The sequence below is a fragment of the Podarcis tiliguerta genome (genome assembly GCF_965153285.1).
Source record: "Podarcis tiliguerta genome assembly, chromosome: 14".
Classification (NCBI taxonomy): domain Eukaryota; kingdom Metazoa; phylum Chordata; class Lepidosauria; order Squamata; family Lacertidae; genus Podarcis; species Podarcis tiliguerta.
Genome location: NC_139547.1, coordinates 5439656 through 5462791, shown reverse-complemented (window position 1 = coordinate 5462791; position 23136 = coordinate 5439656). Strand labels below are relative to the sequence as shown.

Below are 23136 nucleotides of genomic sequence, written 5' to 3'. Positions count from 1 at the left end.
GCAGACAACTCAGAACTCAGCCTGCTGTTGAAATGAAAACCCAGTAACTGGGAACCGGCAGCTTTTGTCCAAATATCATAAGAACGTAAAGACAGTCTGCTGGATAATACCAGAGGTCCATCTAGTCTAGCATCCTCTTCTCACAGTGGCCAAACTGATGCCTAGAGGAAGGACCTGTGAGCACAACAGCAACACTCTACCCATTTCTGATTCCCAGGATCTAGCACTCAGAAGCATTCCTGCCTCTGACTGGGGAGGAAGAGCACAGATAAACACTGGGGTGTGTATGTGTATTGTTTTTGTTTGTTACTATCTGATGTATTTTTGTGTTTAAATATTGTAAACCACCGTGTGATCCAAGAATTTAATCTAATAAAGTTAACAATCCAGCCAGATGGGTGGGGTAAAGGACCATTAGGTCCAGTCATGGCCAACTTTGGGGTTGAGGTGCTAATCTCACTTTACTGGTCGAGGGAGCCGGCGTACAGCTTCCGGGTCATGTGGCCAGCATGACTAAGCCACTTCTGGTGAACCAGAGCAGTGCATGGAAAGGCCATTTACCTTCCTGCCGGAGTGGTACCTATTTATCTACTTGCACTTTGACATGCTTTCGAACTGCTAGGTTGGCAGGAGCTGGGACTGAGCAATGGGAGCTCACCCCGTCGCGGGGATACGAACTGCCGACCTTCTGATCGGCAAGTCCTAGGCTCTGTGGTTTAACCCACAGCACCACCCGTGTCCCTGATGGGCAGGGTATAAATAATAAAAGTATTATTATTATTATTATTATTATTATTATTATTATTATTATTATTAAAAATAAATTTGATAAACAAACAAAATAGCCATCATAGCTAGTTGCTATTGATATCCTTCTTCTCCCCAAATTCTAATCTGCCCTTAAAGCCATCCGGGTTGATGGCTATCCTTCTCTCTTGTAGGAGTGAGTTCCACAGTTTAACTATGCGCTGTGTGAAGAACTGTTTATCTGTCCTGAATTTCCCAGTGTTCAGCTTTGTTGGGTGTCCTCAAGTGCCCTCATTATGAGAGAGGCAGAAAAATCTTCCCTCTGTCCTCTTTATTTGTGCCGCTGAATTGCTTGAGATGGCCATGCTGCAAGATCTGGACTCCCTCCATGCAGACTGAAGGTGTGGATATGTGAATAAATCGTATTTCTTAAAGCTATGGCCGTCTTCTATTTTCCAAAGGAGCATAGATCTTGGGTGAATGACTGGAACCCCCTGGAATCTCACTACCACTCAGCAAAGAGTGGCAATGGTGCCCAACTTTTACAACAATATATACACTTTTGGGGGGGATTCCCTGATATAATGTGTTTTTTAAAGTAGTATACACTTTCCCTGACATATACATTTCTGTACATCTTAATTGGTTGGAGGACTGCATCACGAAACTCAGAGAAGAGTTAATTTTGAAGGATAGCAGTGTTTTGGTTTGCGGGCTGTTTCAGAAAGTGAGAGTTATTTACATTACATTATTTGCATTAAAATGTGAACCTTACAAAACTCCTCCCTCGTCCTTACTTACAGTCGGCATCTGCAAAGATAATATTGGGGCTCTTCCCCCCAAGTTCCAGCGTCACCCTCTTTAAGTTACTCCTCCCAGCTGCTTCTTGGATCAACTTGCCAACCTGAAAAGATGAAGGAGAAAAGGCTTGAGAGATGGGCTCAGAGCAACAGGCAGCTCAAGGCACGAGTGAAATGTCAGGAGCTGGCTGGACAATGAGGAGAGGCGGGGAGCTCCAGCCAGAGAACCCTGAGAAGAGGAAGGCTCCAGGCCAGGGGAATGCTGGTGGGACACGGAAGAGAGGGGGGGGGGGAATGGCTGAATACAGTGGTACCTTGGGTTACATATGCTTCAGGTTACATATGCTTCAGGCTACAGACTTCTGCTAACCCAGAAATAGTACCTTGGGTTAAGAACTTTGCTTCAGGATGAGAACAGAAATTATGCTCCGGCGGTGCAGCAGCAGCAGAAGGCCCCATTAGCTAAAGTGGTGCTTCAGGTTAAGAACAGTTTCAGGTTAAGAACGGACCTCCGGAACGAATTAAGTACTTAACCCGAGGTACCACTGTACTGGACAAGCAACAGTTCTTAGTGAGAGAGAGGAAGAAGAGTGAAATAGTCGAGTGGATTTCATGCTCTTTATTCAGCATATAGTGTTGAGGAGGAATGGAAGTTCCCCCAGAATGTCTGCTTTATGTACATTATTTACACAATGGGCCCCATGTGATTGGCTAATTCTGGGATTCACCTGTAGACCAATCAGGTTGCGGATTCACTTCCACCTGGAGCTGGATTGGGTGGCTCCTGTGGACCAATCAGACTGTTGCATTCTGAATCCTATTGTTCTAGGACCAATCAAACTGCTGCCTTGTGGATCCTATTCAACTCAGTACATAACAAAGAGGATGGAAACACTGCAGACATAGGACAGACAGTTGGAGGTGGGGGCTGAGACTGCAACAGATCCATAGGAGCCTGCTGGTCCTACTGTATTCAGCTCCTGTCTAGTCTCCAAGGTCCCAGAGACTTTTGCATGTGGCCGAACGATGGGCCCAGAGGTTTCAAGGGGCCCCTCCCTGGTGGACTGCAGGGAAAACAGCCGGATGGAGAGGAGGCCTAGGGGGAAGTGGGAGGCCCACATTGCCAGTTCTGGCTACTGCTTCACCGGGGCCAGTCTCACCTTAGGTTTTTCTGTTTGTATTCTGTTTCCTTGAATAAAGAATCAACTTTACTGCTATTCTCTGAGTCTCTGGGCTGACCTGCAGCTGAACCAGCCCTGACATGAGATGCAGGTGAAGATGCATAATTATGCTGACATAAGAAACAAAACATTTTGATTCCCAGAAGCAATGGACAGATAAGAGTAGAGGCGGACATATCAACAACGGGTCTAAGAAGGGACTGAAGTCATCCTGGTCTCTTTGCTCCATACAAGTTCATAGAGATTCCCAGCCTGCCCACACAGTCTAGACACTGGTTAGTCTTTTGACTGCAGTCCATGCGGGGAGATGGGCGTACTGCAAGCAGTCAGAATCAGTGCTCTGTGCTCTCCAATTTTTACTCAATTGTAGAACTGTGGGCTTATACACACTTACCTTTTGCCCCACTCTTTCCAGGCAAACATCTGTGCTTAAAACTCCAGGTATGAGCATTTTGTTTTGTTTTTACCAGGAGCTTTCCCCACAAAAACTTGCTCTTTAGTGCTCAGTCAGAGCAAATGTCAATTTGAGTTTCCGGCAGTGGGTTTTCATGAGGAAAGCTCCAGAGCAAAAGAAAAGGGTGCTTAGACATTGTGCTTTTAAGTGTGGGCCATGCCGAGAAAAAGCAGGGGGAAATGAAGAGTGGATAAACCCTGAGGCAGGCATTTTATATGGCAGCCAGCTGCCACACAATAATGGCAGGCAGCAAAAAGCCTCAGCAAAACCAAGCAGAGCTTGCAAGAGCCCTGTGCGCCTATGCAACATCTGCTGCATTGCACTGGAGCCTTTTCTAGGAGAGTTGGCCATATCTGCCTGTTGTCCACTCAGTCATCCTTAATCATACACAAACCTGAGGTAACCACAACAACAACCTTGGCTGTAGGCTCAGCTGGGCATATAATGGAAGTCAAGAGTGCCAGCTTGGCCCTGCGACCATGGGTGCCTGAGGCCGTGGTGGCCCTGGTGCCAAATTTTGTGGGTGCCCAGCCCCTTCATGAGGAATTTTGTGGGTGCTCAGGCACTCAAGGCCCCAGGGAGCCAGCACCTAAGATGGCGGTTAATATTGTTAACAACACACACAGAGGTGGGTGGTAGCATGACAGAGAATTAATGAGCCACTTCTAAGGGATCAGGTGGCATCTGCCAGCATATCAAAAAAAGGCATTCCACTACAAGCCAATGCTCACGGATAGATGACAGACCTCAACACTGCTTTGTTGCTGTCCACACCCTTGAACATGTTCAGATTTTTGCCAAAAGCACACATGCAAAATCAACAAGAGTGGACAACAGAGCTGAACATAAGAAGTGCCTGCTGGGTCAAGCCATTGGCCAATCTAGTCCAGCATCCTGTTCTCACAGTGTCCAACCAGATGCCTACACTCAGGCCATGAGCAGGACTTGAGCACAGCAGCCCTCTCCCCTCCTGTGAAATGGTCAAGCTTACCAACAATTGTTTCTTCTTTCCCATCATCACTTGACAATGGAAAATGTGGTAAAAATGACAGCATAAGATGGAGCAAATGCAAAGCAGAGGCAATCTAGCCAAACAGGGCAGCTGGGAGGACAGAGAAGCCCAGTCCCTGGGAAGATCTCCTGTGCAAGCCCTGTTGACCTCAGCAAAGTTTCAAGAAGACCCATATGATGCTTCATTTTAGAGAAAAGGTTACGCCTTCAGACCTTTCCTTCAGAACTGACTCCATTCAGATGCTTTTGGCCTGAGACATTCTGATGGTTGGATGCAACATATCCCAAGAAGACCAAATCATTGTGGGATACAGTGGTACCTCGGGTTACATACACTTCAGGTTACATACGCTTCAGGTTACATACGCTTCAGGTTACAGACTCCGCTAACCCAGAAATAGTACCTCAGGTTAAGTACTTTGCTTCAGGATAAGAACAGAAATCGTGCTCCAGCAGCGCGGCGGCAGCAGGAGGCCCCATTAGCTAAAGTGGTGCTTCAGGTTAAGAACAGTTTCAGGTTAAGAATGGACCTCCGGAACGAATTAAGTACTTAACCTGAGGTACCACTGTATTTACAATGCAGTCAAACCGACAATGCATGTTTGCTAGACAGGCACATGATAGGAGCTGAAGCTTGCAGAGTTTTCCTGTAAGTTTGCTAGAGAGAGCTCTGTGAGAGACATTCCCACTATGCCCAGCCAGAAGTAGGGCAAAGCCATATATCATCTACTTACTTGACTGGGCAGTTCGTCTTTGCTCTCTGCTCTTTTGCCTCTCTTCACTTTTACTCTTTATCTCAAGCTATAAATGTGAAAAACAATCTGCCATGTCTGACCTCCAATGATCAGACTCCATCTTAAGCTAGACTTAAGCATGCCTATGTAACAGAATTACCATTTTAAGCCTGCCTGAACAAAGCTGCTGTATCTGTTACTTCTCAACAAGTATTCTGAGTGAGCAAAATGTTTTTTACCTTTTACAAGACTGTTTATGTGATTGTTGTTTTAAGGGAGAGAAAAGGAGAAACCAGTCTGCCTTAAAGCATAGATAAAGGTAAAGGGACCCCTGACCATTAGGTCCGGTCGTGACTGACTCTGGGGTTGCGGCGCTCATCTCGCTTTATTGGCCGAGGGAGCCGGCGTACAGCTTCCGGGTCATGTGGCCAGCATGACTAAGCCGCTTCTGGTGAACCAGAGCAGCGCATGGAAACGCCGTTTACCTTCCCACCGGAGCGGTACCTATTTATCTACTTGCACTTTGACGTGCTTTTGAACTGCTAAGTTGGCAGGAGCAGGGACCGAGCAATGGGAGCTCACCCCGACCTTCTGATCGGCAAGTCCTAGGCTCTGTGGTTTAACCCACAGTGCCACCCGCATCCCGCCTTAAAGCATACTGGTTACTTAAACTAAAAGGCTAAAACTGGTCAATCTAAGCTTCCCTTTTAATTTGCAAAGAGATGCACTCTGCTAAAACGTGAGGAAGGAAGGATAACATCTAATAAATACATCCTATCCTAACATCTATACACATCCCTACAATCATCACAGTGGCAAACACCAAGCAATAAATCAAAGAACTAGCAATCTGTTGCTCCTTTGGTCTGCAACCTCATCCTGTCAACTGTTTCTATTTTTATTTATAAAATACCTCAGTTTCTTTCCCTGCCGTTCAAAACCACTAAACGCTCAAAGTGACACACAACAAAATCTAAAACAATCACATTTTCAGATCACAGCTAAAAACTCAATGAATGAAAAGCCAGCCAAGAGCAGTTGTGCAGCAAAACAATCCAGAGATGCTGCAAAGCCAACAAGAGGAAGCCCCAAACAGCTTCGCAAAGAGGGACGTTTCCACTTGTCCGGGAAGGGAGTTGGATGAAGAGGGAGGCAACTTTGTTTTCCCAGGGAAGGAGCTCCTCAGAGTGGCTGCCACAGCAGATTGAGAGTGGGGATCTGATATCACTTGAATTATGGGACTACGTAACAGAGCTAGCTCACTAAAGGAAAGTGCGCAGATCAAAGCCTCTCTAGATATAAGCTTAATGAGTGTTGCAGTTCATCTGGGAGAATACTAAGTGCTCTAACTACAATGCTACTCCTCTCCTCTCTTGAATGGCTACTCACTAATTATTTGATTATTCCGTATTTTTACCCTGGGTAGGGGTGAGGGAAGCTTTGCAGAGATAAAAGGCAGTTCTTTCCAGTTTTCAATTTGGAAAGGGTTGCAAAGGGAGGTGTGTGATGGCTTTTATGTCTTCTGCACTGCTCACTTGCTTCCTCCTTCCCATCTCTTGGCTCCCGCAATGAACTCCCCGCAGACAGCCGGTGCAGCCCAGGAAGGGAATGCCAGGGGAAAGGTTTCTCCCCCATAGACAGTGGAGCCAAGACGTTTCATCAACAGGAATGTTGGCACCAGCATCCTCCACTCCTCAATCCCCACTTGGAATAGGTTGTGAGACTGGCTGGAGGGGAGGATCAGTCTCTGCATAACCCAGGAGGAACCAGAACTCTGTGTGCCACAAGGACCTGCATCAATATAATCTCTGTTGGTAGCAAGGAAAAAATAGGTATATATACATTTATAGGTATAGGGAAATGATTTAAAATTCGGATGGTATGCATGTCTTTGGTATGGGAAGGCGAAAATCTATAAGAGTTTTATGAATCACATTCTTAGGAAAAATCTGTATAGAGTTTGGGAGAAACATAAAAATCTGTTGGAAAGAAAAACACCTTTATTTATGGCTATCTCCCATCGGAGCAATTACAATTAAGAGAGTTAATATGGATATACAGTGGTACCTCGGGTTAAGAACTTAATTCGTTCTGGAGGTCCGTTCTTAACTTGAAACTGTTCTTAACCTGAGGTACCATTTTAGCTAATGGGGCCTCCTGCTGCTGCCGCCACACGATTTCTGTTCTCATCCTGAAACAAAGTTCTTAACCTGAGGTACCTTTTCTGGGTTATCGGAATCTATAACCCGAAGCGTCTGTAACCTGAAGTGTCTGTAACCCAGGGTACCACTGTACAATGGGCAACCGTAACTGTAGACAATGGGCGACTGTTCCCTGTAACTGCTGGAATTTACATTGGGGAACCCAAACTGAAATCAATGGAAAACCTAAGGAACCAAGTTATTGCTTGCTTGCAATATCACCAGTTACATGATATGTTTAAATTAGATAGAAAGAATGGATTTTTGGACCAAAGCTCACAATTTGAAAAGGAACTGTTGCAAAATAAGGACAAACCTTTGTCTAAAATTTATAATCTTCTATTAGAACGGGAAACAAAAGATGAGCTTGTTAAAACTTCAATAACACACTGGGCAAATGATATAGGACACAAAATAGAACTCAACCTCTGGGAGAAACTCTGGAAAAGCGACCTGAAATTTACAGCATGCTATTCATTGAAAGAGAACTACTTGAAAATGATTCATAGATGGTATTTAACTCTGAGTAGGTTGGCTAAGATTTATAAGACAGAATCAGATAAGTGTTGGAAGTGTAAAGAACTGGAGGGAACGTTCTTCCACATGTGGTGGACATGTAAAAAGGTAAAAGGGTATTGGGAAATGATTTACAATGAATTGGAAAAAAAGTTCAAAATTACATCCCTCCCCCCAAAAACATAGTTCTTTTTGCTGGGGATAACCCAGAGTGAAATTCCCAGATGTCAGAAAAGGTTATTTACGTATGCAAGAACTGTGGCCTGTGTTTTGTTAGCCCCAAAATGGAAAGTGAGCGAGGTCCCAACTAAAGTGGATTGGCAACTTAAGTCTAAAGCATATGCACAACTTGCAGGTTTAACATATAGAATAAGAAAGCAAGGAGAACATACATTTCAAGAAGATTGGAAAACGCTTATTGAATATCTGGAAAATAACTGTACAGCTGAAAACACTGACAGCATTAACATAAATTCAACAGAGTAAATAATTTTTGATGGATGGAAAATTTATTTGAATGGTTATAGTAATATATGCAAGGATGTATGATATGTAAAATGAACCATGGAAAGAGAGGAAAGGAAGCCACTGGATATTTTAGAGTTTGCAAAATGTTTATTTGAAATTGTAAAACAGAAAATGTAATAAAAGTTATTACAAAAAAGGAGGAAAATGGGTATAAAAAGAGACTTTCTGTATGCCGGGATACAAGTTTGGGGCGAGTACTCTTTGGCATGAGAACCCCATTAGAGATTTTAAAATCACAAATTATGCTGCAAAGTGAAGCGTGGAAATATAGGCTATTCGACTTTTAAAATATGCCCTTGTGAGTTTCAAAACTTCTCTTTTTGCATAGAAAAGACCACACATTTGGTAAGTTAAAAATTGTTTACTTACAAACTTTCCAAAGGTCAGATTCATGTGCTTTTTCATACATCAATCAATAAAATGTGGGCTAGCTACAATGGTGAAAGTTCCTAAATTATTGGTATAGGAACTCAGGCTTGTTAGAGCCACGTGGTCTGAGCTTGGTGCAACCAGCTCAGACCTCTTTACACACTGAGCTTCTCAGGTAGACGGAGGTTTACCTTTCTCTCAAGGTGTTGGGGAGTGACCTAGTTAAGCCTAGCAGGACAGCTTACTCTATAGTATTAACCCCTTAATGCATTAATTAGACTTAAAATATAGGACAAATTTTGCTTAAAATAGATTTATAGATATAAAAATGTGATTTTTTTAAAGCTCTGCTTGGGTCACTCACAAGGGGCAAATGTCTTGCTTTTTTTTTGGCAGGGGTGGGGAAAGGAAGTCAAAGGGGATTTTGTGTTTATGTTTTTATTTCACTTGTATATGTAAAATAGAAAATGCAAAAATAAAATTTAAAAAATGACTTTCATTTTTCTTTTGTCTTCTCAATTACTAAATAATAATCCAGTTAATTTAAAGTACATTGAAAGGGTCAAATAGCTCAGACTTGTTCTCTGTGATTATTCATGTTCTGCTCTTCACTGGATGTAATTTGTTTTTAATTTGCTTTCTGGTGTGTGTATTTTATTTTAAGTAGTCTGTTTTGGAGCTGCTTAAGGGGTTGTTTTGTGGCTGAAAGGAAGGTTAAATATCAAAACAAACATAAACTGCAAACAAGGATCTTGCAGGTATGAGAATATTCTCAGGCTCCTCTGTCAAAGCCTAACTCCCCATGCAAAGTACACACACACACACACACCGATTCTGCAGATGTGGGGTTGTTTGCTGCACAAACACAGCACCTGGCTGCAGATTGGCATGGAGAAGAGTAAGCTGTGCTTGTCAGTCCTTGGCACACCCCAGAAGAACCTCCTTGGCCCAGATGAGCCAACCCAGCAGCACACAGAGATGCACACAGAGATTCACGGGTCTGGCAGGTCCTCTCAGCTCAGTCCATATCACAGTTGCATTTCAGGGCAGGGACAGATGTTGGTCATCTTTGATAGCATGGCGCCCTGAGTGAGGCCAAAATTTGGTGCCCCCAAATGGATCTTCTCAGGGTTGGATCTTCTCAATTTTTGCCTCGTTGGCTCCGTGTTTTATGTGGGGTGCACCATCCTAAAACCAGCACTGTTTCAGGGATCAGCTTTCAGGACTCCCCCAAGCTACCAGGGCTTACAAATGGCACAGAAGGCCTGTGTGAAGAAGACCTTGCATTGCTTTATGACTGGGTCACATTCACTCCATTTTTTATTTTTGTGTCGTCTTCCCACATTGCTGGTGACCCAAAACATTTCAGTGCCCAGAGTGACAAGTCCAAATGGCACCTCTTGCCTTCATCAGGAAAGTCCTCCATAAATCCCAGTGGTGCTGGTACAGCAGGGCCGGCCTATCCATGAGGCAGACTGAGGCAGCCGCCTCAGAGGGCAGAATCCAAGGGGCACCTCTGTGGGCACCCCACCGTCGCCGCCACCAGAGATGCAAGGAGAAGCATCTGGAGTGACTTCTGACTTCCGGTGAGCTCTTGCCAGAACCTGGAAGTTGCATCAGGGGTGGCAAGGAGAGGTGACACACAGTGTGTGCACATAGCGGTACCCTCCCACTTCACTTCAGGTGGTGAAGAAGAGAAGAAGAAGAAGAAGAAGAAGAAGAAGAAGAAGAAGAAGAAGAAGAAGAAGAAGAGTAGTTTGGATTTGATATCCCGCCTTTCACTCCCTTTAAGGAGTCTCAAAGCGGCCAACATTCTCCTTTCCCTTCCTCCCCCACAACAAACACTCTGTGAGGTGAGTGGGGCTGAGAGACTTCAAGGAAGTATGACTTGCCCAAGGTCACCCAGCAGCTGCAGGTGGAGGAGCGGAGACGCGAACCTGGTTCCCCAGATTACAAGACTACCGCTCTCAACCACTACACCACACTGGCTCTCCTTGTTGTGTAGAAGGACAGGCCACCTTGTTGTGTAGAATTCCTGGTGGACTCTTTGCCCTATGGCTCTATTTGGCCTGTTTCCTCTTAATGCAGAGGTAGCCAGCCTTGGTGCCGTCTGGATTTTGTTGGCTCACAGCTCCCATTGCCCCGACCATTGGCCATGCTGGCTGCTGGGGCTGCTGGGAGTTGTAGTCCAGCAACATGCCAAGGGCACCTGGGGGAAAGTTGGTCTAGACTATGAGCAATGATACCAGTGACCATTTTAATCTGAAATGTAGCATTTATTCAGCACAGAACAGAGGTGGGGAAGATTTGTGGGCTCTGTGCCACTTCTGCTTTCAACAGGGCCAGTCCAATTTGCCCTGCCCCTCCACAAGTTTTGGAATCTGAGTGTTCTTCTGAGAACTTTTGAGAGAAACCAAAGAAGTTCAGTAAAAATGAGCGAAATGTCTCACAGGGTTGATCTGGAAGGTCCTTGCAGGCCTTTAGTGCAAAATCCTCTTGGATGAGAAGGGAGAGCTGACAAAACAGGGTCTGGATCCTGGAGCATGAAATCCATCTCACTTGGGGGGGGGGGGTCACCTGCTGAGCAAGACAGGATCAGTGGTAATACAGCTGTTAGCTGCAAACATTTGCTTGGCATGACTCAATCCTGGACTCTCCTGTAGTTTGCTTTGATGGCCTCGCCCGGTATCTTGTTGACTAATGATGAGCTCATGCTTTGTTAAACTCATAGCATAAAGAAAACACCCGAGTTGCAAGCAAATCAGGCAAGATGCTTCCTTGGGCTTTTGACTGAAGTTGTTCAACCTAAAGGTCTTTGAGCCCAAAGCGCTCCCTCTCTCCCTTTCCCCCACTGATCTCCCTCTCTCATTAAACTGGGGATCTAATTTGTTTGCTTGGGTGTGTTTGTTGCATCAACCAAATCTTCATCTTTCCTCTCACTCATACAGACTTCAGTATGTTGGAACAAATGTCAGATGTTTCATTATCTTCAGTTTCTGCCTGAGAGACTCTATCTGGAGACAACAATGTGGTCAGCTTGAATCAGAAGTAACCACTATGGCTGATTTTACCTAGAATGCAGCACAAAGCAAATCTGCATCCCACTTCACACCCAAGGAAAAAGGCTTGTGAGCTTCCCTAAACATCATCCAGCGACTGACCGCTGTCTCAGGTTATTCATGCTTTGCCCCAGGCCGCTTTCAGTGTATAAGAATAGTCATGGTGGAGGAGATCAAGGTTAGTCTAATCCAGCAGAGTCTAATCCTGATATACGCACAAACAAGGCATGGGAAGGAGGCCCCATCCACTGGTTTTGTGCCTGGTGTCAGGTATAATCTGAGGAGCACTGCCTTGGCACATGGAGGTTCTGCTTAGCTACCGTGACTTAAAGCAGCCTTTACTGCCAAATGTTTGGACTGCAACTCCCATCAGCCGCAGCTATTGATAGACCATTAATGTCTCCAATTTGTTTCTACAGCCATCTAGGCTTGGAACAGGACAAACACTGAAGGAGCAAAGAGAAGGAAGGGAGGATCCAGAGTCGAAAGCAACGTGATGCTAGGATGCTGGTAAAAGACTCCCCTGCTCCACATATTCCCCAGAGGACTTTGAGGTATCTGGCTATTGGGACTGGCACAGAGCCCCACCCAGACACTTCTAAAGTTGTTCCCAGACCTGAGATTCCATTTGGTTTGTTGCCTGAAGGCTCACTGACATTACATTGCCTGTATTCTGCTTTCTCTTCATCCTTGATAACTGGATGCTCATTTAACAAGGGGCAGAGAGGTAGGGAGGCAAGTGAAGCCATACAGGGGATGAAAACACTCAAGCAGCCACAGGAATACAAATCCCTGTTCACTTCCCAAGGCCGATGCAACAGCACCCCAGAGCTAAGTGTTTGCTCGGAAGTAGGGGAAAGAGATTTTTGGAGATGCTGACGAAGCAGTAAAGATCTCCAAGGACGTGCTCTGTGGGGAGCCGGCTTCAGGCACCAGGCCCATTGGCAGACCAATTTTGCATTACAAAGATGTCTGCAAACATGACATGAAGGATAGCAACATTGATCGTGCCATGTGGAAATCCCTTGCAGATAATCGCAGCACCTGGAGATAATCAGTCTGCTTGTGTATCCACAGCAGTGACCAAAGGAGAAATGACCTCTGGGAGGAGCACAGAAAGAAAAAAATCCCATGGTGCATCTGCACAGGCACAACCGGACGCCTTCATCTGCCCCAGTTGCAAAAAAACATGTCTCTCCCACATCGGTCTCTACAGCCACAGCAGGCCATACTAGCCATTTGGGCTAGTAGCCACTGAGAGCGTTATGCTCCATGGATTGGTCCAATTCCCTTTTAGAAAAAAAGTCCAAGTTGGTAGCCATTGTACACCTTGCAAGAGTGAATGTCATCATTTAACTCTGAGATGTGCAGAGAAGTCCCTCCTTTAGACTGTTCCGAATCTTCCACCATTCAGCTTCATGGAACGATCCCATTTAGTTCTTGCACTATGGAGAGAAGGAGAAAAACGTCCTTCTTTCTCCACACCCGTTTCTTCTACTTCTGAGGGCTCTGTGACTGATCTGAGGCTCAGCGGGGGGGGGGGGGGGGCATGGAAAGTGGAGCACACATTTTGCTTTGCTTTCTCCCACAGGCAGCATTTGGGCCTCAGCCTTGGTGCTCACAGAAACCCAGCGTTTTTGCAGAGCTGTCCCTAATGAGCCATGGCAGCATGAAACACAAGCGATGGGGGATTGTGCAGAGAAGCGATCCATGACGGGCGGGTTCGTGTAAGAAGTTGCCTGCCTGCAGGCTGGGGGGGGACCTTCGCCCCGCTGCATCCCCACCTGGGAGAGGTGAGCCGTGAATGGGAAAAGAGGCGGGGTGCTGGGATGGGGAGAGCACATCAAAGGCTCCACAAAGATCTGACATATGGTCCATCTCCCAATCTCCCCCCCCCCAAACAGTCATTATTCAGGAGTTGTAGGATGACCAAAAAAAGTTAGCTGGCAATGGCCATGTTGTTTTACAAGCAGCAGGGTTGAAAACTCTTCTTCCTAAATGCATGTGATTTATCAGCAAAGACTGAGATCCTACAGGCACTTGTGAGCTGGTCTGTGTTTACCAGAAACTTCTTCCAAGTAACAGGTATAGAATTGGGTGGCACAGATGAAAGACTTCCATGGGCCTCAAGTCCCCACTTTTCTGTATGTTTCTCCCTGCAAACTCCAGTACTCAGATGGGCCCCTGCTCCTAATCCCTCCATCTTAGGTGGTGAAGCTAGTGTTCACTAAGGACGGGGCCTTCCTTGTTGTGGCACCTCCTCTATGAAACAGTTTGCAGAGCAAGTTCCTTCAGTTTCAGGCAGTTGGCAAAGACCTGGCTTTTCAAAAGGGTCTTTAGTTGTGTACTTTTTGCTATTTTTGTGTTGCTTGAAATTGTCAAAGAGGGCTGGATTAGTTGCTTGTCCTATTAATTTTAATGTATTTTTTTACATCTTTTAAAAGTCAATAGTGCATACATTAGTGTTACTCTGTTTTATTGCTAATTGTTAGCTGTAGTCAGTCCCTTTGGAGAAACAGTTAGGAGGTTTAAAAAGAAATAAGTAGATTTAAAAAAAAACAATTATATATACAAGAATCCCATTAGAGCACATGGGTCTCTGTATTGTTCATCTGAATGGGTATTGCACAGATGCGCACAAATTATATTAGACAGCTGAGATCAGGGATGTCCAACAGGTTGATTGCGATCTAACGATCAATTGTGGGGCGTCCTTGGTCAATCCTGTTCGTTTACATGATCCTGATCGCCCCCGCTCCCAAAAAAAAGCTCAGCAACTTTGGTCAATCCAATCCACTGTCATTTTTTTATAGAGGGAGTAGATTGCAGTCTCTTAGGTGTTGGACATGCCTGGCTTAGATATCACAAAAGGTGACAGGCTTGATATCCCCCACTCAGTGACCCTGACCTCCAGCTCTAGCCCCAACTATCATCCTGCTCTGAGGACTTGTTGTTAAACAGTCATACCTCTGTATTTGTGGTCAAAGGCCTGGAAATGGTCAAAGGCCTGGAAACGATGCCTTATGAGGAACGGCTAAGGGAGCTGGGCATGTTTAGCCTGGAGAAGAGGAGGTTAAGGGGTGATATGATAGCCATGTTCAAATATATAAAAGGATGTCACATAGAGGAGGGAGAAAGGTTGTTTTCTGCTGCTCCAGAGAAGCGGACACGGAGCAATGGATCCAAACTACAAGAAAGAAGATTCCACCTCAACATTAGGAAGAACTTCCTGACAGTAAGAGCTGTTCAACAGTGGAATTTGCTGCCAAGGAGTGTGGTGGAGTCTCCTTCTTTGGAGGTCTTTAAGCAGAGGCTTGACAACCATATGTCAGGAGTGCTCTGATGGTGTTTCCTGCTTGGCAGGGGGTTGGACTCGATGGCCCTTGTGGTCTCTTCCAACTCTATGATTCTATGATTCTCTGGTTGCGAAAGTGATCTGTGTGGGAGGCACATTCACAACCCGCAGCACCGCGTCTGCGCACGCGCGTGACGCGATTCGTGCTTCTGCACATGCGTGTGATGTCATTTTGCACTTCTGTGCGAGTGCGAAAACCCAGAAGTAACCCATTCCAGTATTTCTGGGTTCAGCACGGTCCACAACCCGAAAACACATAACCCGCAGCATTCGTAACCCGAGGTATAACTGTACTGGAAACAAATAAATCTGTCTGCATTCATGAAAAGAAGTAGTGACTGGCAACTGGGAGCCCAAGCTGCAAACCCTGTGGTTCCACACTAAGGTCTTCAGTGGCAGAGTGTTGTTTGCCCCCACCAGCCGTTTGGGGGCTGAGATGTCTTCCCCAGTGTGGATGAAAAGCCAAGCCAGAAAAGATTTCAGAAGTTTGAGGCAGACCTTACCAGGAAGCTTGTCTATGGGCCTGAATCTGGCAAACTTCGCCAACCTTTCTATTGCCTGTTAACAAGACCTCTTTTAATTTTCCTAAACTATCCCTCACTGCTCCCAGTTCCTGGAAGTGGTGGCATATAAATTTTGAAAGCAGGAGCAAACCCAGTCTTCAGGTTGTGCGAGGGATATTCAATGGATACAAGCAGGAGAAAACAAACCATTTCCACCTTTATGTTAACAAAGCCAGGCAGCCTTCATTAGTTCTGAGAAGCCCAATGCTCTGCAGAACAGCTGATCTTACAAGACTGGTTTCAAAGTGTTACTACATTGACTTGCTGTTACAATAATTCCACAGAACAGGAAATAAAAAACAATATGGAACAGTTTACACTCGCGTTACATTAAAATGTTCCAGCTGTTCCCACTTTAGGTTCTTAGAGAATTGCTTTTTTTCATCTCTGTAACGCTTTTCACTTCCTATTAGTAAGGCTCTTAAAGGCAGGTATTGAGTTAGGACAAAATCCACAGCATTTTGAGTTTAAACGCCTATTAGAAATGAAAGCCTGCTGGAATGACGCTAAAAATTTATTTTGGCTACAAGAGACAATTCTGAAACCAAATCCATCTGTATTTTTCCTCCCGCAATCAGGAGTGCATCCTGCAATGAGAGTCTCTTTAACTGAAATATAGGCCACATACAGCTACAAAATCTGTCAATGGAACCTGGCTCTGTCTTTACCAGACTCTCCAGAATGCTCCAATATTGGTGTCAACAGGTAGTAGCCATCTGAGGGAGCCTTTGCAGGATCTATAGTGAGGGGGCCCCACCTTGGGCACAATCCAGGGACAAGCTTATCTTCATTCTTTTTATTTTTATTTTACTTTTGTATGCTGCCTTTCCAAGGAGCACTCTTTCGAGGTGGCCGATGTATTAAAGTTCAAAACACAACAGCAACACTAAACAAAGGAAACACCTGAAATCCTCTCTAGCAAAGCTCATGGCCTGCAGCCACATTTATCTGTCTCTTCAAACCAAACAGGAGTTCCATTAAAAACCACAGCAACCAAGAGAAGCTCCACCTCTGTAAAGACCCTCTTGGGCAAAGGACTCTTCTTCAGGGCCTTTGGGAAAAGTGTAGCGTGCCAGACCTCCAGAGGCTGATGGGTAAGGACTTCTGCAAAGCCCCACTGAAATGGGCAGGCGATGGGCAGGCCTGTGACACATCTCCCAGGCAGTTCAGCGAGGACTTCCTGGAGGTGATGCTCTGCCCTGGCCTTAACTGGGAAAGCGATTCTCCACCGCAGGCACCAGCATGCCTTGTTGGGTGTACCCTTTCCACCTGAGGTGAAGCCAAACAGCCTCTAGAGTACCCACTTACCTCGGTGGATCCAGTGAAGGCAATCTTATCAATCCCCACGTGAGAAGCAATTGCTGCGCCAGTGGTGGGTCCAAATCCTGGCACGATATTGACCACTCCGGGTGGAAACCCAGCCTGTTGCAACAACAAAGAGAGAGAAGGGGGAGGGGCAAGCTGTTTAGGGCGAATGGACCACACACAAGCCAAGCTCGGCAGGTCCCTGGATGCATCCTCTGACTCAGTGCTATTTATCTAGAAAAAGAGGTGCCAGAACTCACCATGAACACCTCCCTTGCTCTCTTAAAACTGAGTTGCAGAACTGAGTTCCGGCAAGGCCTGGCTCAAAAAAAGCCCAGCTCTGACCCCGCTGCTCTGCTCACCTCCTTGATGAGGGCTCCCATGTGGAGCGCGGTCAGCGGCGTTTGCTCTGCCGGCTTGATGACGATGGTGTTGCCGCAGCAGAGAGCAGGTGCAATCTTCCACGCAAACATCAGCAGGGGGAAATTCCACTGTAGGAAAGAATGCAGCCATTATTACTAAGGCAGCCACATGACCCAAGAAATCCTGGCTGCTCGAGTCCTCTGGAGGGCAAAAGGGTTGCCAAAGGCGGTTTTAGCTTATCAATCCACCAGTGATATTTATTTAAAGAACAAGGTGGAGAACATTAGAGCAACATCAACCTGCTCCAAGGTTTGTGTTCCTCTTCCCTCCCTGGTCCTTTTTTCCTTTTGTATCATGTCTGTTAGATTGTGCTTAGAAAAACTGTAAGTGCTCTGTAGGTGAACTGCACTCATATTAAGCACAGTAATCATGCAGTGCCAATGTGTCGTTCCAATTCTGCAGCCTGGAATGCCTCTGGTTTGACCAGAATACAAAAGCAGCAGCATCATAATCATTGTTTAAAGAATGAAAAGCAATCTTCCTAAAACTGGGCTTGGCCAACTGATGTCCTTGGATATTTTACATCTACTGTAACTATTGTGTGCTCCACATACAACATCCCACAATTAAATGTACACAGAAAAATCAAAGCCAAACTTCCATAAGTGAGGCTTTGCAGGTGTAGACCACGTTCCTCTAGCCTAGTTCTGTGTTTCCAATAGTGGCCAACTGTGCAAGGCATGAGGGCAACAAAGCCCCCCACCCTGCTGCCTCTGAACATGGGGGCTGCCTTTAGCACTCATGACCAACAGCCACTGATCTCCTTCTTGCTCGTGGCTCATGGCTCTGTGGCAAGGGGTCCATAATCACTCTTGTGACAGCAAATTCCATCAGTTGGTTCTTCTGCTCTTTTCAAACAGGCACTAAAATACACGAGGCTCTGATATTCGTCAGAACTACTACCGGGGATATTTTGGCTAACTATTTGAATGATAACTTATTTAAACACCACTGGTAGGGGGTGTCACTAGGACCCCTATTGCTGTGCAGTCCTGTACAAACACAGATTAGAAGGCTTAGCTGTGCTGATTTTAATCGGAGCTGGCACTGGGCTTCAGGACTCTGGGTTGACCTTGGCAGTTTCCGAGCAACTTGCAAACGTTTGTTTTAAAATGCTCATTAAGTCTGTGGGGTTTTGTAGCAGCAGATTACAGTTTGAATGCTTTTCCAGGGACTCTCTGGTTTTAACAGTGAGAAGCCATTCCAAATCAAGAGGTGCAGTTACTGGTACCCCTTTAATGGGGGACATGATGGACTTCTTGTAGGGATGCAGACCTTGGCTTGAGTAGCACAATCTCCCCAGCCAGCCCTTTGAACTCTGTGGGGCCCTGAAGCTGGTGGATATAGCAGAGATGCCCTCGGCAACATGAAGTTATACAGTGGTACCTCAGGTTACAGACTCTGCTAACCCAGAAATATTACCTCGGGTTAAGTACTTTGCTTCAGGATGAGAACAGAAATCGTGCTCCAGCAGCATGGCAGCAGCAGGAGGCCCCATTAGCTAAAGTGGTGCTTCAGGTTAAGAACAGTTTCAGGTTAAGAACGGACCTCCGGAATGAATTAAGTACTTAACCCGAGGTACCACTGTACTGGATTATGCACTTTCCAATTACAGGGAACCAGGCAGAGGGCCTTCTCGGTAGTGGCACCCGCCCTGTGGAAAACCCTCCCACCAGATGTCAAAGAGAAAAACTAGCAAACTTTTAGAAGACATCTGAAAGTAGCCCTCTTTAGGGAAGCTTTTAATGTTTAATAGGTTATTTTATTTTAGTGTTCTGTTGGAAGCCACCCAGAGTGGCTGGAGAAACCCAGCCAGATGGGCGGGGTATAAATAAATTATTATTATTATTATTATTATTATTATTATTATTATTATTATTACTACTATTATTATTATTATTTCCCCACCTCCCCAATCATGCAATAGATGTGATGGAAGTCTGTGGCCTTTGCGTTTCCTCTTTTCCTGCTCTGAGTCTGAAGCTTAGAATCCAATTTTCCCTGGGAGACCAGCTAGATGTCTCTGCATCAGGAGCAGGCACATCAACCAGGGGCATCAGATGCAAAACTGCCCGGGGGGAAGCTGCTCTTTCTGTCACACAATGGAAGCTACTCTGTGTTAGTCAGGGACATATGCATCTTTGCACCTGCCCTTCCAGACCTACAACAAATCTGACGGACTAGGTGGTGGAGGTCTGGTTGGAAAGACAAGCTTGCCCTACCCCTGCCTAGCAAAACGGCTGGACTGAGCCGGCTCTAGCAGTGGAAGGCTAATCCAGATGGGGGAGAAGATGTTATAGCCACCTCCTGCTGGAAGGGGGACACCAGGGGTCCTCTCTGGTGGGGGGCACACCTCAATAGCCCCTTTTGCCCAATGGAAGGGACCAGTTCTAGGGAAGTATATTCTATTGTGGAGTTTTCTGCCCTGCTTAGGGCAAGAAGGAAAAAGATGAAGAACCTGAAAAGTATCCTCCCTGGATCCCAGTTACGCTGCAGTTTGGAACAGGAGAGATAAAAAGATCCTGCTGGATTGAAAGGGGGGGGGGGGGCTCCACTTCCTCCCCATTGTGCAAACATCTCAATTGGCTGACAGCCGCCTGATGCTAATGCCGTGTTTTGCTTTGCTCTCTCCAGTCCTGGGAATTCTGTGACTGGAGGCCTCACCTCCCTAATAATGCAGCTCTAAAACTCTATTAGGATGTGCAAATAAGCACTGGTAGGGCGGCTGTTAAAGATATGTCAACAATGTGCGCTCAGTTCCGCCTGCCTCCCCACTCACCCCATTGCCCGCTCTCCCATAATGAAAAACACGCCTTGCTGAAGCCTGGGGCTTATGGGCCTTTTCAAGGGAGCTCATTCCAGTGAAAATAAATATGAGGTGCGAGCACAGATACTCACAGGGATGATCTGTCCACACACACCGATGGGCTCATGTCTTGTAAAGGTGAAATAATCTCCGTCTGAAAGAGAGGAGCCTGGTTACTCTCAAAAGCACTTGGGCCAGGCAAGCCACACAAAAAGAAAAGAAAATCCAAGGGGGAAGAGGTTGAGACAGCTTTGATGGGTGGGACTATATATTTTTTAAAGCTACCAAAGCATTACTGGAGAACATTCAACCCGGGAACTTTGGAAGCACCAATTCATTTGCTGTGTTCTAAATGAATGGATCACAGAATCATAGAACTGTGGGGTTGAGAGGGATCCAAGGGCCATTAGTCCACCCTCTGCAATGCAGGATTTACAGCTAAGGCTTCCGTGAGAGATGGCCATTCAACTTCTGTTCAAAAACCTCCAAAGAAGGAGAATCCACCATCTTCCCAGGTAGCCTTTCCCACTGTTGAGCAATGCCTACTGTCAGAAAGTTCTTTCTTCAGCAGTGCCGCTTTGATCCCACAGTGTGGGAGGTGCCTTGAAGTGCCCTGCATGTGCATGTTCCAATGCCACATCGGCAAATGAGCTGGGCCTGCAGCACAGACACACCCCAGAAGCATGTCCATGGCCACAGCAGAAGCCCAGTTGCTGCTGTGGTGCCAGAGCGCCAGAGGTAAGACAGCAAAGTGCAGGGGCAGCATGCGAGGGGGGGGCAGAGGCAGGGCACCCACAGCAAAAGTTTTGAGGGTGCCCAGGCCCACAGGGCCCCCTGGAGGTGGCACCAGTGTTCCTAATGTTTAGTCAGAGCCCCCTTTCTTGTAATTTGAATCCATTGGTTCGGGTCCTACCCTCTGGAACAGGAGAAAACAAACTTGCTCCACCTGGGCTCGCAGAATTCTTTTGGGTTCTTATCATTCTGCATCAACTCCCTAGCTAAAAGGTCCACGTTCATCTACCACCAAGTTCAAGTGTTGCAGAAGAGGCTCTGGGGAGCTTCTTCCAGGGTTCACAGTCAGATTGCAATGCATGCCAGGGTGACCCTGCTGGCTTTCATTGTTGCCTCATCCGAACTTAGAGTGCCCCACAGAACAGACCCTATTGCCTCTCCCCTCTGCGTGGTGATGCATTTCAGCAGTGGTGAGAGGGACATAAGGGGAGCCTGGGACTGCCCTACCATTAGATGCTGTGAGACAGCTGCCTCAGGTGGCAGATGCTGAGGGGTGTGTGTGGAGCAGACAGAGCTGTGGCTGGCACAACACCTGTCCTGCACCCTCTAAGCTAGCCTTCTCTACCTCCCTATGGTGCAGTGCAGGATACAATCCCATCTCGGTACTTAGATGCACCCCAACTGGCAGCTTCTCTACACTGAATTTTTTTTTTTTTTGGGGGGGGGGACCTCCCCAGAGCCAGAACCCAGCCAAATCAGACCAAGGATCCATCTAGTTTTCTTTTGCCCACAGTGACTAGTCAAACACTTCCAGGAAGTCCACAGACAGGGCTTGAAGGCAATAGCTTGCCATAGGTAGACTTCCTCTGAATGTGGAGGTTCCAGGTAGCCCTTGTGACTAATAGCTATGGGTAGCCTTATCCTCTTCCATGAATTTATTTAATTCCCTTTAACTCCTACAAGGGAACACACTGGGCAGGATCAAGTGGATCAAAAACTGAGTCTCCCACCTCTTTACATTTTTGGCAAATGCTAACTATAATGTGAGTGGGCCCTGATCCTCATTGGTCTCCCCTGCTTCACCAACCACGGCTCCCAATGTGTACAGAGAACTCGAGGGGGGGGGGTGCTTACATGAATTTAGCTCCAGTTTAGGCTCAGTTCCCACTGCTAAATGAAAGCTCTTTGTGGCCGAGTGCCCACAACTGATTCACTAACTTTGCAACAGCTGACAGCGGAAGCAGTTTTGTGTTAGCAAATTAGCCATAACAGCTTCCTTTCATCATATAATATATAAAACTTATGAAAGTTTAATAAGCTGTTTAATCTCACACTGAATCAGGACATGCACGAATCAGGACAGCTGCCAGATTCAGCAACATTTGCACTCTGGATAGGCAGATTTTAGAGGGGCTGAAGGAAGACAGGCAGGAAAAGGGGGGATTTGGTGTCCGGGTCTGGGCCCTAGAGGCAAAGGGCACCCTCTTCCTTACTCTTAACCTGCAAAGGCTGGAGGGTGGGTGTGCTGAAACGTGACAAACAACAATGTACAATACATATATATGCACACTTAACAACATTTTGAGAAACCCCCTTCCCTCCAGTCTCCCCGAAAAGCAAAACTGGGTCAGGGATTTTCCAGGAAACCCCAAAAGAGCAGCAGGGTGTAGAATCACCAGGGCTAAGTCCATCAGAAGAAACTGCTGGATCAGTGCCAAGGGGGCTGGGCAGGCACAGTGGACTCCATTTGTCTTCCGCCCCTCAGCCCACCCCCAGCAAGGGCACGAGCGTGCACCCAGCCACACACACACGGGCGGCATGGAGACGCTCCGCTGCTGTTGTGACCAGAAGCGGGAAACACATACAGAGTTGCAACAGGCAACCTCCTTCTCAGTGAGCAAGTCTCTTGTCCCCATTGGGAAAAATGAGTGATCCAATCAGACCCAATGCAACATCACCTCCGCCAGCAAAGACTAGTTGGAGGGAGAGCAAGGCGCAAACAATGAATTTCATGGAGAGCTATAGCAGGCAGCCTCCTCCTCTCTCTGTTTGGGCACACAGGAGCCCTTGATTCTTTCTTTCCTTGCTGCCTTGTAGTTCCACACTAGTACCTCTCACGGCAGCTTTTAGGGGTTCCTGGAGTTCCCCACGGGCTTTGAATGTGTCACTCGCCCATTACGCCAGGAGTCTGCAGCTAAGGCTGGCAAGGGACACATCAAGATTTACTGGGGCTGGTTGCATTTTGGGGAGGCATCTGTGCAAACATCTGGTCATAATAAAGGGATGAATCCAGAAAGCATCCTGGTTTCTAAACATAGTTTTCAACTTGACTTTGATTAGAAACAAGCCCCT

At 46.4% G+C, this 23136-nt stretch overlaps 1 protein-coding gene across 1 annotated transcript in view; it reads right to left on the bottom strand.

Annotated features, from left to right (window-relative positions):
- Nucleotides 1-23136, bottom strand: part of ALDH1A2 (aldehyde dehydrogenase 1 family member A2) — a 70773-nt gene that overhangs the window by 7573 nt on the left and 40064 nt on the right. The window contains exons 6-9 of the mRNA XM_083413104.1: nt 20145-20206; nt 17186-17314; nt 16827-16940; nt 1549-1651 (exon numbers count right to left, since the gene is read on the bottom strand). Coding sequence (XP_083269230.1) covers nt 1549-1651; nt 16827-16940; nt 17186-17314; nt 20145-20206 — 408 coding nt within the window. The remainder of the gene's footprint in view (nt 1-1548; nt 1652-16826; nt 16941-17185; nt 17315-20144; nt 20207-23136) is intronic.